Below are 16,157 nucleotides of genomic sequence, written 5' to 3' on the forward strand. Positions count from 1 at the left end.
CAAGAGAGGGAGGTGAACCCCTCCCCCCCCCCCCCCATCCACCGTAATGGTAGTATCTTCCGTGCCATGAACAGTGTCTCCCGTAAAAAAAATCCCAACATAATGACCCCATGCTTCTTCATCCCACACTCCAAAAAGACAGATCAGTGGCTCAAGGGGAACTGGGGTTTGTACCAAGGATGTTAGTAATGACGTCACCCCTCTCCAGTATTGCGCAACAACAGGACAGCACCAGATCATATGGATAAAGTCTGCACCTATTGAATGACATATCAAACATTCCGATGACGGGTATCGGCCCATCTTAAAGAGTCGAACTGGAGTCAAATATGACTGATTAATAATATATAACTGTATCATCCTGTTGTTGGGAGACGGAGATGCCCATATTGGTGACTCCAAGATTCCTTCCCATTCCTCACCCTGTGTATCCGAGATGAGCCCCTCCCATTTCTTCTTAACGGAATCCAAGGCACCATCTGTCCCCACTGACAACATATATGTATATAGAGAGGAGATGAGACCTTGAGGGCCTTGTGATTTGAGAATCCCTATCGGGTAGAGACGAAATGGCATTATCTATACCCATACATCTCATGTGCGATTGAAAAGCTGATCTTAACTGTAAATAACGGAAATACTGGGATCTCTGGACACCACAATTAACCTGTATTTGCTCAAAGGATACCAGTGTTCCATGATCATATATATCACCTATCGTAGAGACACTATATTGAACCCAGAACTCAGCGGAAGGATGTTCGAGTAATACAGGGAGATAGTCATTATCCCATAAAGGCATTTCAGCTACAACATCCCCAAATCTAACCACTCCCTTAATCTGTCTCCATATCGATCGTGCCAGACGGAGCAGAGGCAGCAGCTTCGGGACATTTACTTTCCTCATTTCCAAAAAACCCAGTGGGCAACTAATCCCTGTAGCATGAAGTAGATGACTCTCAGAATTCGGGAGATGACCTCCAGGCATCCATGTACTTATGGCCTTGGCCTGTCCAGCTAAATAATATAAAAAGAAATTGGGTAACGCTGGCCCTCCTCCCCTCTTGGGCCTCTGTAGAGTGGTTAGATTAAGTTTAGGCCTGGCTTTCCCCCAAATAAAGGATGTGATTTGGGAATTCAAATTAGCAAAGAAAGATTTGGGCACCACCACCGCACTATGTTGAAGAAAGTAGCTAAGCTTGGGGAGTGATATCATTTTAATTAGATTAATATGTCCGGCTACAGACAGTGGAAGTTTACCCCAAATCGCAAATTTACCCTTGACAGTCTCCAGCAATGGTTTTATATTGAGCTGCAGGTCAGATTTACTACCCTGAGAAATATGAACACCCAAATATTTAAAATTGGTTACAATGGGCAGTGAGGAGAGTCTCAAGTCGTGGCACTGGAGCATGGGAGAGAGGCATCAAAGTAGATTTCTCCCAATTTATGTATAGGCCAGAATATTTACTGAATTCATCTATAGTAGTGATCACTCTTGTCAGGGTCTCCTCCGCTTTGTCCATAAATATCACCATATCGTCAGCGTATAGGCCTATGGTACCCGTCCGACCCGCTATTCCTATACCAGCAATATTGGGGGAAGATCTTATACGGATTGCCAGCGCCTCAATAGCAAGAGCAAAAAGGGTTGGGGAAAGGGGACACCCCTGTCGAGTTCCCCTGTACAGTGAAAATGATTCAGATATGGAGTTATTTACGATGACCCGGGCCTTGGGCTTCATGTATAAAATATTAACCCATTTTTGAAATCTATCACCAAATCCATACCGCTGCAAACATGCACGGAGAAAAGGCCATTCAAGCGAGTCAAAGGCCTTGGCCGCATCCAGCGATGCCAGTGCCCATTCATTATCCGGTACCAGAGAGCTATATTGGACCACTGATTGGACACGTCTGATGTTTATGGAGGTGCTCTTCCCCGGCATAAAACCTGTCTGATCAGGGTGTACAAGATCTAATATAACTGAGTTCACTCTTTTGGCCAAAATTTTTGTAAAAATTTTATAATCCATATTTACTAGTGATACAGGCTTGTAATATCCACAATCTAATGGGTCCTTCCCCTCTTTTTTAAGAACTATTATATTGGCCTCATAAAAGGACCCGGCATGCATCCCCCCCCCCCCCAAATCCCTCGAAACACTGCCAACAAAAGAGGCGCCAGTATATCCTGATATTTCCTATATAACTCCACAGGAAATCCATCCGGCCCAGGGGCCTTCCCAGAGGCCATGTCTTTTATGGCATCCTCTACCTCCTCCAAAGTAAACTCAGCATCCATAAAGGCCCGTTGGGAAGGACTCAGTACAGGAAACTCTATATCCAACAAATAATTTAGACACTCCGGGTCACCCACATCGGTCTTAAAATTGTATAATGAGCCATAATAGTCAGAAAAGCATTTTAGTATCTCCTCGGTTGAGGAAACCAAAGTATCACCCGAATCACGAATCTGTAGAATTGTGTTAGTCGCATTATGTTGTCGTACTAAGTAAGCCAGAAATTTACTCACCTGATTCCCCATTTCAAAATAAGATTGCCGGGCAAAAAATAATTTACGTTTTGTCTTGGTGTCAGTGTATTGAGTATATAACCTTTGAGCGTTCAGCCATTCTACACTATTACTGTTAGTTTGATCCGATATATAGGCTGCCTCCAAGTCTTTCAGACGTCGCTCCATCTCGCCATCCTCTTCCGATGTCACCCGCTTAATGTGAGAAATCGTAGAGGATAGACAACTACGTAAATAGGCTTTAAGAGCATCCCAAAATACATTGATGTTTCGGCCGGGGTTCGGAGTGGGACGAGACAAAGTAATGTAACTGATCCATCGTTCTATCAGGGGATGTTATCAACTTCAACCAAAAAGGGTTCAGCTTCCATGCTATCCTATTAGTCAGTGGCCCATATTTAAGCTTGAGAATAACTGGACTATGATCCGAAATCCCCCTGCTTCCATGTTTAATATCATCCACCCATGCTGCCAAACTAATGGACACAAAAATGTAGTCTATGCGAGACAAAGTGCGTTTAGTGGAGGAGTGGCAAGTGTATTCCGTCGTCTCTGGATAGCGCACCCTCCATAGATCTAGCCACCCACTACCCGCCATGAACTGTGACAGTTGGGATGTGCCCGGGGGGGAACCCCACCCTGTATTCCATCGCCCAGTCTCAATTTATCCAAATGGCTGTTCATGACCAAGTTAAAATCTCCCATGCAGATGACATGTGCGTCTGGGTAATTTAAAGCAAAGCTCAATGCCTTCTGGATAATTGATGTATTGGCCGGAGGGGGATTATAAATACAAAGAATGACATATTTTTGAGAGTTAATCAGCGCATGTACGAATACAAATCGTCCCTCGGGGTCCTTCCGGGCCTCCCTGACCTCCCACCGAACATCTTTATGAATCAATAGTGAAACTCCCCTTGAGTAGCTGGTGTGAAAAGCATGTAAAAACCATTGCACCCACGGTTTCTGTACCCACCGAACCGTATCCCTGGTCAGGTGCGTCTCTACCAAAGCCACAATGTGAGGACGGTAATGTCTAATTTGTGAGAACACCTTAAGTTTCTTTCGAGGGGTTTTTATACCTCTTACATTCCAGGTCATACAAATCAGCTCAGAACCCATTCCCTTCCGTCTGGATATGAATCATAGAGGTGCCAAATCCAGATGCAGAGACCCCACACAGATAGCAGAATTTGACGTCGGCTGCAGCCTCCAACTAAACAACTATAAAAATTAAAACTTTTGAAATAGAAAAAGCAAAACAGGAACCCAGTAACATAGGCGCACAGTCTCACGCCCCCATCAAAAAATAAACAAGGGGATACCATCACTGAGCTCAGTGTCCGGTACAGCTGGTATCTGGGAACTCGCCAAGAGAGCTCCAATTAGACCGTTAAGTGAGTGGGTCTGAAGTAACAACCTCCACATTAGGATTCTTTCGCAGGGGAACCCCCGTGAGACCGCAGCTACTCAGCCGCTTCCGCCGGATCTGTAAAAATTACGGAGGACCCTTCATAAGCGACCCGAAGTCGGGCCGGATATATCATCGAGTATATAATGTTCCTGTCTCTGAGCCGTTTCTTGACCTCAGTGAATTGTGCCTGCTGTTTCTGCAGTTCCATGGAGAAATCCGGGAAGATGGAAATGACAGCACTATCAAACTTAATAGGGCTTTTCTGCCGTGCAAGTCGCAGAATGGTATCTCTGTCCTTACAATTAAGCAAGCGTGCCAGGAAAGGTCGAGGTGGGCCCCCGGGGGTAGTGGTCTTGTAGGGACACTGAGCTCTTTCAACAGCGAACAAAGAGGAGAACTCATCCCCCAGGGAGGTCTTAAGCCAATCCTCCAAAAACTGCTCAGGATGCTGACCTTCCGAGCGCTCAGGCAGACCAACGATACGGATATTATTCCGGCGCATTCTGTTTTCCAAATCATCCGCCTTTTGCTTCCAAGCATTCATGGAACCCGCCACCTTTGTTAATTTAGCTTCCATGGGTGTAATGGTATCTTCTACCCTGGACACTCTTGTCTCCACCTCCGTAATGCGCCCCTTCATGGCCTGTATATGCTCACGAAGTCTCCCCACCTCCGTATAAACATCCTCAATTTTCTCCGTCAGGGATGTCCTGGTCAAGGAGATAGCCTGCATCAATTCCTCAGACGCTTGTTTAAGGGTCAGTTCCTCCTGTTCCGTCTCCTCCTCATCCCCAGAATGGCGATTTTTGCGCTGAGCTTGAGAGGAGGTGCTCCTATTATGTCGTGAACTTTCAGCAGGGTCCGGTCTAGCAAATTCCTTTAATTTCTCCGCTGCCGTTCCTGATTCTTTTAGTCGGCTCATGATTGTCTGCAGCGTAGTCAGACGGAGCAGCCAAAATGTGCGGTCTAGGTGTCGCCCACCAAAGATGGTGCAGCAGGGCTGGAAACAGTCAATTATATAGCAGACTGCAGCAGGATGCCTCAGAGAATATGGGGACAGCGGCTAGGTACATTGCTAATCTTTATGGTCAGGGGAAGGAGAGGGGGGGGGCCCACGAAAGCAGCTGTAGTAGGAGAGGGTGCAGTGGGCCCTCCCTAGTGATGGCGCCAGCCGGCGCAGTGAGCGAGTGTAGGGAGAAAATATCGCGCAGGGCCCACTTTTTCAGGGCACTCGCCGCGCGTTTCCTCCAGTTGTCTGCCGGTTTCTTCACTGCCCGGCAGTGCAGCAACGTGACCCGGCGCTGCAGCTCTGTGTCTGAGCCGCGCGCCCAAGATGGCCGCCGCCTCGTGGGGAAGCCGGCCGCCCGCCCCCGTCTCCCCCACCGCCCGCTCTCGCAAGCTGCCTCCAGACCTGCCGCGGGGTACTCCGGGGGTCCCGGTGTCTCAGAGGGTCCAGCTAGGCGCAGGTAATCCACAGGAAAGGGGTCTCAGGCTCAGGATTTACCAGGATGTTGCGGTGCTCTCTTCACAGACGTCCTCTCCTTGTCACGGCATAGACATGCCCACGACAAGTTCTCTTTTGAAGATATATACTGTATATTTCGTGGGTATGTGCTGTGAAGTATGCATCCAGTAAAGAGGTTGTCCACTGTTCTGAGAGACCCTTCTTATATGCTGTATTTACACAAGTAAAATAAGATATTCGCCTCATTCGCCTTTTGCTGTACCAGTGATGTCCACTTTTGGGACTAATTTCAGCATGTAAACCAAGCCGAAATCACCCAGCAGATGTCAGGGAGGTAGGATTTGGCATGTTGATTTCTTTTGAAGAGGTGGGGCTCAGTGGTTCATTCACTTCTATTAAAAATCCTTGTCATTGGCGGACTCGACTAACTGCTATGTATGGCCAGTTTCACACAAACGTAATACGGGCACAAAACCTGGTTTATTGCTGCCACATTATACTTCCATAAAAAGTAGCCTAAGATGTCTGCTCACCTTAACACCTACCCTTCTGAGGACAGAACAGTATATCATGTGTGGGTGCCCCACACAGCGCAAGGGGCTGGCTTTTATTCTGTGCAATAATAAAGAAATGTAAAAAATATATAATCATTATCACCGTGTCTGTAAAAGTCCAGTCTAGCAAAATATAACATTATTTAACTCCTAAGAAAAGTGACAAAAATATAAAGAAATTCCAGAATTTGTTTTTTAGTTACCACACCATTTAAAACATGCAATAGAAAGTGATCGAAATGTCCTATGTACCCTGAAATGGTATCAATACTGCAGCTCGGCACACAAACCTCAGCGTACAGAAAAGTAAAAAATAATGAATCTCTGAAAAAGGCAATGCAAAAAAAAATCTATTTACTAATTTTAGAATATTTTTAAGCCACTGAAATAATAAAAAAGGGTAATTTTTTTTTCTTTCTCGCTTCATTGGGGGACACAGGTTACCATGGGTGTATGCTGCTGTCGCTAGGAGGCTGACACTATGCAAATAAGAAAAAGTTAGCTCCTCCCCAGCAGTATACACCCACCGACAGGCCCAAATTACCTCAGTTTTTTGCTTAGTCTCTGAAGAAGACGGACCTGGATCTAACACCAGATCCGCAGTTTTTCCTTACAGGTTTTGTGTGTGTTTATTAATCATTTCACCTTTTATTTTTCATATACAGCTCGTCGGGTAACAGGGTGCAGAATTCTCACCCACATCACCCACTCTCGGACCCGCTGGCAGGACTTTGTCCCCTGTCCCCCTTTTGGGGTGTTTCAGGGTGACTCTCGGTGGCCAGTCCTTGCCTTATCCCCTCCTCACCCCTCTCCTCGGAGAGGGCTGAGGGGAAGACGGTGGTCACCGGTGGTGGCCTTCCCCCTTATTCCTAAGGGGTGACGCCATCTTCTGCAACGTACGGAGACAGTGCGGGAAGGAGGATCTTCATCCCAGGACCCTCTCCCGAGGGATCCCGACGCGATCCTCAGATGTGAAGAGGAGCTGGACTCTCTTGGCAGGTAGTATAAGTCCCCCCCCCCCCCCCCCGGCGGCAGCAGCAACAACACTACTCACCGGTTGCAGGTGGTAGGTACCTGCTATCTCCCCTCGTCAGGGCTTCTTGTTTTCAAATTTCGCGCCCTTTTTTGCTTCACTCGTGAGCTGTCTCCGCCATTTTAAAGCTTCGTCTTACCTCAGCTGTGTTGCGTCTAGGCCACACCCCACGGCTCTTGGACACCCCCCCCCCCCCGCTTGGCGCCTTAGATCCCTGCTCACATCTTCAGCACGTCCCTTGTCTCGGTCACGCCCCCTGCAGCCAATCACCGCGCTGCTTTCACTTCCAGCGCCGGGCACTCCCCCTGGCCTGCGTGTTTCTCCCAGCGCTGGCATTGGGCCCACTTTCAGGCTCACGCCCCCTCAAGGCGACTCTGCCTATCAGGACACAAGTTTCACCTTCGGAGGCCGGGCACGCCCCCTTTGCTGCGCACCCAGGCCGACGGACCAATTACAGGGAATCCCTTACTTCCCTGTCTGCCCTACATGTTAACCCACCACTTCCCTCAGCGCGTCTCGTGACCACGGGGATCCACTCCCATCTTGGCAGCCGAAGCTCCTGCAGCGTCGTCAGTGATGCAGCGCCCACATCCCTGCGACGTACATTGGGGGACACAGCTACCTGCACTCTTCAGCTGTATAAGCGCCGGGTATCAGGCTTTGTCTTCTCTCATTCTCTGGCCGCTTGCTTCTTATCAGCTCCCCTCAGCAATATCGCCTCCTGGCATCCTGCTGCTGTCGCACAGGCCCTACCTGTGCCTAACCTCACAGGGGCCTCTGGTTACAATTCTACGGTGTTCACTTTTCTTGTGCCCACTGTAAGAGAAGTAGGCTTCAGGCCATCCGTCGCCCTTCTGCCCATCCTGCAGTCCTTCCAGCATGTCTGCACCTCAGGAGAACTCTAATGCCCGGGATGAGAGCACACCCCCCCTCTGGAGTGGGCTGTTGTCATGTTCCAGTCGGTCTCAGGTCTGACCGTTGCTATGTCTCAGTCGGTTTCAGACCTCGCCAAAATATCACGGTGCCTGGTACAGGTCCTGGAACGTATGCCGCATCTCTCTGCCGCCACCAGTGCTCTGAACACCTCACATGGTGATTCGCTCGCACCTGAATACGACCTTCACAGGGACAGATCAGGAGAAAGGTCTAGGAAGCGGACTCTGTCTAGCTCCTCTTCGGATTGGGCAGCACCAAGGGTGCCCCTCTCTGCCCATTCCCCCATCCTTGGAGGCGGACGTCGGGTCAGATGTAGCCTCTCTGGCAGAGTCTGACTCGGATGCAGATCAGACCTGGAACGCAGGATATATTAGCCTCATTTCACCTATCGTTCAAACCCTCAAAATAAAAGAGGAAAATGCTACTGCTCAGGACCAATCCTTTTCACAAGTTTGAGGTCAATACCTCTAGACACTGGGAACATCCCGGCAACCGCTTCCCGGGAAGAAAACTGCTTGACAACCTTGACCCATTTAATTCAGATCTTGTCAGCAAATGGTCTGAATCTCCTAAGGTGGACCCGCCGGTCTTACGCTTAGCATCCCACACAGTCCTGTCTATTCCTGATGCAGCGTCTCAAGGACACTATGGACAGACAGATCGAGGCTCTAGACAGATCAGCCTTTGAGGCATCAGGCGCTTCCTTCTGCCCAAACTTTGCCTCTTCATGGGTGGCGAAAGCAATACCTGCCTGGGCAAAGATACTTCGTCGAGGCATTGTGGCGGCAGCTCCTGCAGAAGAGCTAGCAGATTTGGCAGACCAGATTACCTCGACCTTTCTCTTCCTCAGGCGGATCCTCCCAGCAGGACCGTCCTTCCGCACAAGGGGAAAGAAGGAGACCCTCCTTCAAACCTGCCCCTTGATGGAGGTCTAGGAGCCTCCCCTCTAATCCCTCCGGTTCTCGCGGCCACAGATTTTCCTCAAGATGACGGGTCACCCCCACCTGGGAATCTTTCCAGGGTGGGAGGCTGGCTTCTTCTCTTTAAGGAAACTTGGTGGGCGGCGGTCGACGACGCCTGGGTCAGGGAAATTGTCACATCAGACTACAAGATAGAATTTCGCCCCAAAAGGACATTTCTTCCTCTCTCATCCGCCAAAACTGCCCTCTCATGCCCCAGGGCTTTCCCAGGCTGTCTCTTCCCTCCTAAGCTCAGGAGTAATCATACCCGTTCCTCACCACGAACGGTTTTCCGGGTTCTATTCAAACCTTTTTGTAGTTCCAAAAAAGGACGGTTCCCTTCGCCCGATCTTGGACCTCAAGAGGTTAAATCGCCACCTTCGGGTTCGCCATTTTCGAATGGAGTCCTTGCGCTCGGTGATCGCCTCCATGGAGCTGGGGGAATATCTTTGCTCTGTGGACATTCAGGACGCTTATTTGCACGTTCCTATTTGTGTGCAGCATCGGAGGTTCCTCCGGTTTGCCATACAGGAGTGCCATTACCAGTTCAGGGCTCACCCATTCGGTCTGGCGATCGCCCCCAGGGTCTTCACGAAGATCGTGGCGGCGGTCATGGCCATTCTTCGTTCCAAGGGGATTCTGATAATCCCTTATCTCGACGATCTCCTAGTCAAGGGTCCATCTCCCCAAGACTGCGATCACAGCCTCCAGATCTCTCTGGACACGCTGCGCCATCTCGGCTGGATAATCAACAAAGAGAAGTCGGCTCTCATCCCAACTCAGCGTCTCGTTCATGGGCATGGAATTCGACTCCATCCAAGCTCGAGTCTTCCTTCCAAAGGAGAAGTTTTCGTCCCTCCGGCAGGGGTTCAACGCTCTAAAGCACCCGGTCCCTCTTCCCCTTCGGCTCTGCTTTAGAGTCCTGGGGAAGATGATTGCCTCCTTGGAAGCAGGACCATATACCTAGTTCCACTCCAGCCCTCTCCAGATGGCCCTCCGGTCTGCTTGGGACAAGACAATGATCTCCTTGGACCGTCCAGTGCTTCTGCCTCTCAAGGTGAGGCAATCCCTAACCTGGTTGATGCTTCCCACCTCGGTCCTATGTGGGAGATCCTTCCTTCCCATACTATGGCAGGTCATCACCACCGATGCCAGTCTCCTGGGTTGGGGAGCGGTTTTTCTCCATCTCACAGCACAGGGCCACTAGGATGCTCAGGATGCTCTCCTCCCAATCAATCTCTTGGAGATCAGGGCAATCTTTCTTGCCCTCATCCGCTGGCAGTCCATCCTCGCGGGGGAACCGGTCCGCATTCAATTGGACAACGCCACGGCCATGGCGTTCATAAATCACCAAGGCAGAACTCGTAGCAGCAGATCATGCTGGAGGTGGCAAAGATTCTGGGTTGGGCGGAAAGCCATTTTCTTGCCATATCAGCCGTCCATTCCAGGGATGGACAACGGGGAGGCCGATTTCCTGAGCTGCCAGGAGCTCGTGTTAGGCGAGTGGGCTCTCAACCCCGCCGTCTTCCACCAAATTTGTCTGAGGTGGGGCGTTCCGTATGTCGACCTCATGGCGTCTCGAACAAACCACAAGGTTCCCTGGTACGTAGCCAGGTCTCTGGATCTGATGGCCGTCGGTTGCAACGCACTTGTGATCCAGTGGTCCCAGTTTTGCATGCCTTATCTGTTCCCACCTCTTCCCCTGATCCCAAGAATCGTGAAAAGGATAAAAGCAGAAGGGGTCTCCGTTCTGTTAGTAGCTCCAGATTGGCCACGGAGGGGCTGGTATGCGGAGCTAGTGATCATGCTCTCGGACGTTCCCTGGAAGCTTCCAGACCTTCTATCTCAGGGGCCTCTCTTCCACCCGAATTCTCGGTCTCTGAATTTAATGGCATGGCCGTTGAGGCTGCTGTCTTGAGGGACGCAGGTTTTTTTTCTCACAAGGTCATCCAGACCATGATTAAGGCAAGGAAGCCAGCGTCATCACACATCTATCACAGATGTTGGAAAGAGTTCCTTCGGTGGTGTGAGGTCAACAGTTTGTTTCCTATGACCTTTTCTCTTCCCTCCGTTCTGGGTTTTTCTGCGGACGGGTCTCGATTCTGGCTTTTCCCTCAGTACCTTAAAGGGTCAGGTATCCGCTCTGGCTATCCTCTTTCAAGGGATCTTGCTTCTCTTCCCCAGGTGAAGACCTTTCTTTAGGGCGTTGCTCACATAGCGCCTCTTTACCAGTCTCCGATCGACCCATGGAATCTGAATCTTGTTTTGGGCGCCCTCCAGTGTGCGCCTTTCGAGCCGATTCAGGATATTTCCTTTTCCTTCCTCTATCAGGAGGGACTCAGAGTTGGCAGCATTATCCTGTCGTTCTCATTTCCTAGTTTTGCACCTGGATAAGGTGGTCCTCAGACCGGTTCCTGCCTTTCTGCCAAAGGTAGTCTCCGCCTTTCACATCAATGAGGACATCGTCCTCCATTCTCTGTGTCCCTCTCCAGCTTGTCCCTTGGAGAGATCCCTTCACAAGTTGGACTTGGTCAGGGCAATTCGAATCTACCTTGATAGGATTCCTCCCTTCCGCCAGTCCGATTCCCTGTTTGTCGTCCTTGAGGGTCGTCGGAAAGGGTTTCCAGCCTCCAAATCCACCATTGCTCGTTGGATTCGTTCAGCGGTTCTGGAGGCATACAGCGTTCAGGACAAACAATCTCCTCCGTGGGTGAAGGCTCACTCTTCCTGGGCTGTGGGAGCTTCCTGGGCCGTTCGTCACCAAGCTTCGGCCTTGCAAGTTTGCAAGGCTGCTACCTGGAAGTCACTCCATACCTTCGTGAGATTTTACAAGGTTGATACTCACGCCTCTGCTGATGCCGGCTTGGGTAGGAAGATACTGCAGGCGGCGGTCTCCCACCGGCAGAGCTAAGTACCCTTCTCTCAGCATTTCTTTCCCACCCTTAGGACTGCTTTTGGATGTCCCATGGTAACCTGTGTCCCCCAATGAAGCGAGAAAGAAAGGGGGATATTTGGTATTTACTGTAAAATCTTTTTTGGAGCCTTCATTGGGTGACACAGCACCCTCCCTTAATGTTGTACCGTGTTGGCAATGGGCCATTGTTTTGGTTGGTACATAGGTTGAGTTCTTACGGTTGAGTTCTTATAGTAGCTCCTCATACTGCTTTTGCACCAACTGAGGTAATTTGGGCCTGTCGGTGGGTGTATACTGCTGGGGAGGAGCTAACTTTCTTATTTGCATAGTGTCAGCCTCCTAGCGACAGCAGCATACACCCATGGTAACCTGTGTCCCCAATGAAGGCGCCAAGAAAGAGATTTTACGGTAAGTACCAAAAATCCCCCTTTCTTAACCACATAAGAGGTGCAAAAACATGTTGGAATTACAGGTTTGGATATTTATTCACCATTTCACCCCACTATAACTCCAAAATATAAAATTTATGGCTCTTTGAAGAGACCTAAAGATGCAAAAATGAAAATTGGCATCATTAGTGGTTAATGTTATTAGAAAAAAAGTAATGTGAATAGTAATCAGAAGTAGTTAATCTGGCACAATAGTTGGAAGAATGGATTTAGGCCACCTTTTTATTGTATAGGTTTGATTCAATGGTTTGCACTTTTGCAGGAGGACGAGGTCAGATTAAACAGAAGAAAAAGACTGTACCCCAAAAGGTTACAATAGCCAAAATCCCCAGAGCAAAGAAAAAATACGTGACCAGAGTGTGCGGGCTGGCGACATTTGGTGAGTCTGAGAAGTCTTGTGAGCAGCACTACAATACGGATTCTTATATCTGCTCATTGACGGTAATTTATCTTTTCAGAAATTGATCTCAAGGAAGCACAACGGTTCTTTGCTCAGAAATTCTCCTGCGGTGCCTCAGTGACGGGGGAAGATGAAATCATTATTCAGGGAGACTTCACAGATGATATTATTGATGTAATCCAGGAAAAGTGGCCAGAGGTAACCTACTGAAAGCACAGACCACCTCTGTACAATGTTTTTGTGCAATTGCAGAGTGAGAAATTAATGTTGCTTTGTTGACAACTACCTGACCAAAGAGGTGATATATTATTTTGCTATTAAGGGCGGCTCCTGCCTACCAGTGCTAGTATTGCTATCTTGATTGTGCTTCTGTATCTGTATTTACAGCCCTTCTCTACATCCCATGAGTCATAACTACTCGTGTAGGCAAGTCTGCTTCTGCCATGGAGTGAGATGAGCATCTCTTCAGGCCTGGACTGAGATGTCCCTCAGTGGCGAGGAACAATGCTACCCACTGAGAACTCTGCCTTTGTACTCAACCTTTGTACTCCTCAGAGCGGGACACTGTGTGTGGAGAGGGTTCAGGAGCTCAACCCGATCCACGCAGGGCAGATGCCGGATGTGTTACATAGGTAGCATCTGTCTCTAACAGCAGCAAACAAATCTGAGCTCCAATCGCTGCCCTTAACCATTTAGATGACACTTTCAATCTCAACAGCATGTAAATGGTTGCCAGTGATCACTTGCACTGGCTCCCATTGTCCCCCCACCATGTGACGCTATCACATGGCACAGATGGTATCCATTGGCAACCAGGGACCTTTTCAAGTAGTCTGTCGCTGCCATTGTAGCTCCACAATTTGAGTTTTTAAGGAGACCATGATTTTAACTATGTACTGCTATACTGAGGTAATTAAATGGGTTGTCCGGGCTGAAATGAAAGTCGGCAGTCACTTCCCATCCAAATGGGTGGCCATTTTACCGCAGGTAAGCTATTTGCACACTTGCGGTCATGTGCCGACCAATTTTCTTTAACTTCTCTTAAGGGGGCTTCACACATAGTGATATCGCTAGCAATATCGCTAAAGCGTCACCGATTTTGTGACGCAACAGCGATATTGCTAGCGATATCGCTGTATGTGACACTTGCCTCCGACCGGCTCCCCCTTTGGCTATTGCTGATCGCGTGAAAACGTCCTGGGCAGTTTCTCGGCGGCGGCTTCCTGCTGGGCTTGCTGCTGGCGCCGATGAGCGACTTGTGGAAGCGGGTGGGAGGACGTCTTCATCGCCGCGTCTGACAGGTAAGTAGCGACCCCCGACCCCTGCTACGTCGCTGGTGAAATCTGCCTGTTTGGCAGCTCACTAGCGACCATTTAGCGATGCAGCAGCGATCCTGACCGGGTCGTATCGTTGTCGGGATCGCTGATGCATTGCTAAATGTAACGGGACCCTTACTTCTCTTAGCTTCATCTGGCCACTCTTAATATATTTGGCCCCTGACCGAAAATATGCTAATCACTTACATATGGTCAGTAGGGTTGTCTAACAGCTTTGGATGAGAGCTCATCCTAATAGCTGCATCGGGAACCCGGACACCTGGAGCGCTCCCGATCAGCTATTCGGCACCGCAGCTGCATGTGTCGCAGCTGTGTGACAGTCACAACACATGCATGGAGAGCCTGTGTGTTGTGCTCTCCATACATGTGTTGTGACAGTGAAACAGCTGCTACACATGCAGCTGCGGTGCCGAATAGCTGATCGGGAGCGCTCCAGGTGTCCGGGTTCCCGATGCAGCTATTAGGATGAGCTCTTTTTCCGAAGCTGTTCACTCATCCCTAATGTTGCTGCTCCCCCTCCCGTGCAGAGATTAAAGAAGACTTGTGATAATGTGCACACACTGTCACAATTCAGCAGACAAATATATAGTGACTGCACACCTTTTATTCAGCCTGGACAAAACCCTTTTATCCTGTACAGTAAATGACATAAAGAGAGAAGAAGGTTGAACACCAGAATTCGTTTCTCTATCTCTTCATTGGGGGACACAAAAAACATGGGTATATGCTGCTACTAGGAGGCTGACTACTACGTAAAAAAAAATTATCTCCTCCTGAGCTGTGTACACACAAAGCTAATCAGTTAGTGAGCAAGCAGTAAAAATAAAGGCTCTCGGAAAGAGATTCTTGCCTCCCTAAAAAAAAAAAAAAAAAAAAAAAAAAAAGTACAAGGAAAGACTATCAAAACGTTTATGCCCCAATGTCAGGTTAGTGTGCAAACAACTCTTTATATAGTGTAATGGACAGAAAAATAATTTATGGGTATCAAGTTTGGTATTGCCATAATCCATCTGGCTTGGAGAATCATGTTGACCAGTCACTTAGAATACAAATAATTTCATAAAAAATAGTCCATGTATTCACTGCCTAACATTTGCCTAAAGAATTAATAAAGTCTATAAAAAGCCCTACATGTAGGACCAGAAATTGTACATCACCAGCTTACAGTTGCATTCTCCTAGCCGGTGCTGGCAGGGGAGGAGACGTTTGCTTATTTGTTATTTACGGGCTGCTTATAATTGGATAGGCCTTTTGGGATGTGTTATTCAGTTGTGACATTTAGTACATAGGATGTGAGACAGTGACTATTATTGACTTTCATGTGTCTGTATTGGTGCAAGACATTCGAAGTGTCGTCAGTAAATGTCTCTCTCTTTGACAGGTTGATGATGACAGCATTGATGATCTTGGAGAAGTGAAGAAGTAACCTAACATCGTGCCTGTACCGTCTTAGACTATGTAGCCAAAGTGAGAGAGGATTCTCAGCTTTGTGTGTCCTCGGTCAAACTCTACCACCTTGTTTCACCACTGTAGAATGCTACTTTTTGTTTTTATTAAATGCCGAAACTTAAAGTAACTGGTTCCCTCATGCAATCGCATGATATATGTTTAGTTTAATAAAAATGTTTTTGGTCATTATCAAATTGCCTCTTGATTTACCTAGGTTTTTGAGTTATGATGTGCCACTGGAAGCTATATAATTTGGAGGTAGGGGATACACCTTTTCTGGTAGCATTCCAATATGACTATCCTTTTATTTAAACCCTTCATGACATATGACGTGCAGTTACGTCTTATGTCTGGTTCCTGACTTTGATGCTGAGCTCTTCTCTTTCCCAGCAGATGATTACTGAATTATTAAGTTAATATCTGCCTCTAACAGTTCCACCATAACCTATGAAATGCCTCTGTCAGTCTGTCAGCGGCATTTAAAGTGTGCCAGCAGGGTGATGCAGTACCATGATGTGATTGCGGGGCTTTCTATGACAGCTGGGAGTCTGCTGAAGACCTTCATGCTTGTTATGATTGATCTCCTGTGAAAGCCAGCGTATAACTGCTGTTCATAAGACACTGATTTTCGCTATACATAGCAGTGCTGATGCACTGCTATGTATAGTATAAGAAATTGTCTGATCGCAGGTTCAAGTCACCTAAGCGGAC

General features: G+C 48.3%; 1 protein-coding gene across 2 annotated transcripts in view; it reads left to right on the plus strand.

Annotated features, from left to right (window-relative positions):
- The window catches only part of DENR (density regulated re-initiation and release factor), a 39,069-nt gene extending 23,429 nt beyond the window's left edge, over positions 1-15,640 (plus strand). For both annotated transcript variants that reach the window (XM_073586040.1, XM_073586041.1), the window contains exons 6-8: positions 12,523-12,639; positions 12,719-12,858; positions 15,379-15,640. In XM_073586040.1, coding sequence (XP_073442141.1) covers positions 12,523-12,639; positions 12,719-12,858; positions 15,379-15,423 — 302 coding nt within the window. In that variant the 3' untranslated portion in view covers positions 15,424-15,640. The remainder of the gene's footprint in view (positions 1-12,522; positions 12,640-12,718; positions 12,859-15,378) is intronic.
- Positions 15,641-16,157: the final 517 nt, after the last annotated feature.

Source organism: Dendrobates tinctorius, unplaced genomic scaffold, assembly GCF_039654945.1.
Source record: "Dendrobates tinctorius isolate UK_male_01 unplaced genomic scaffold, ASM3965494v1 ptg000090l, whole genome shotgun sequence".
NCBI lineage: Eukaryota > Metazoa > Chordata > Amphibia > Anura > Dendrobatidae > Dendrobates > Dendrobates tinctorius.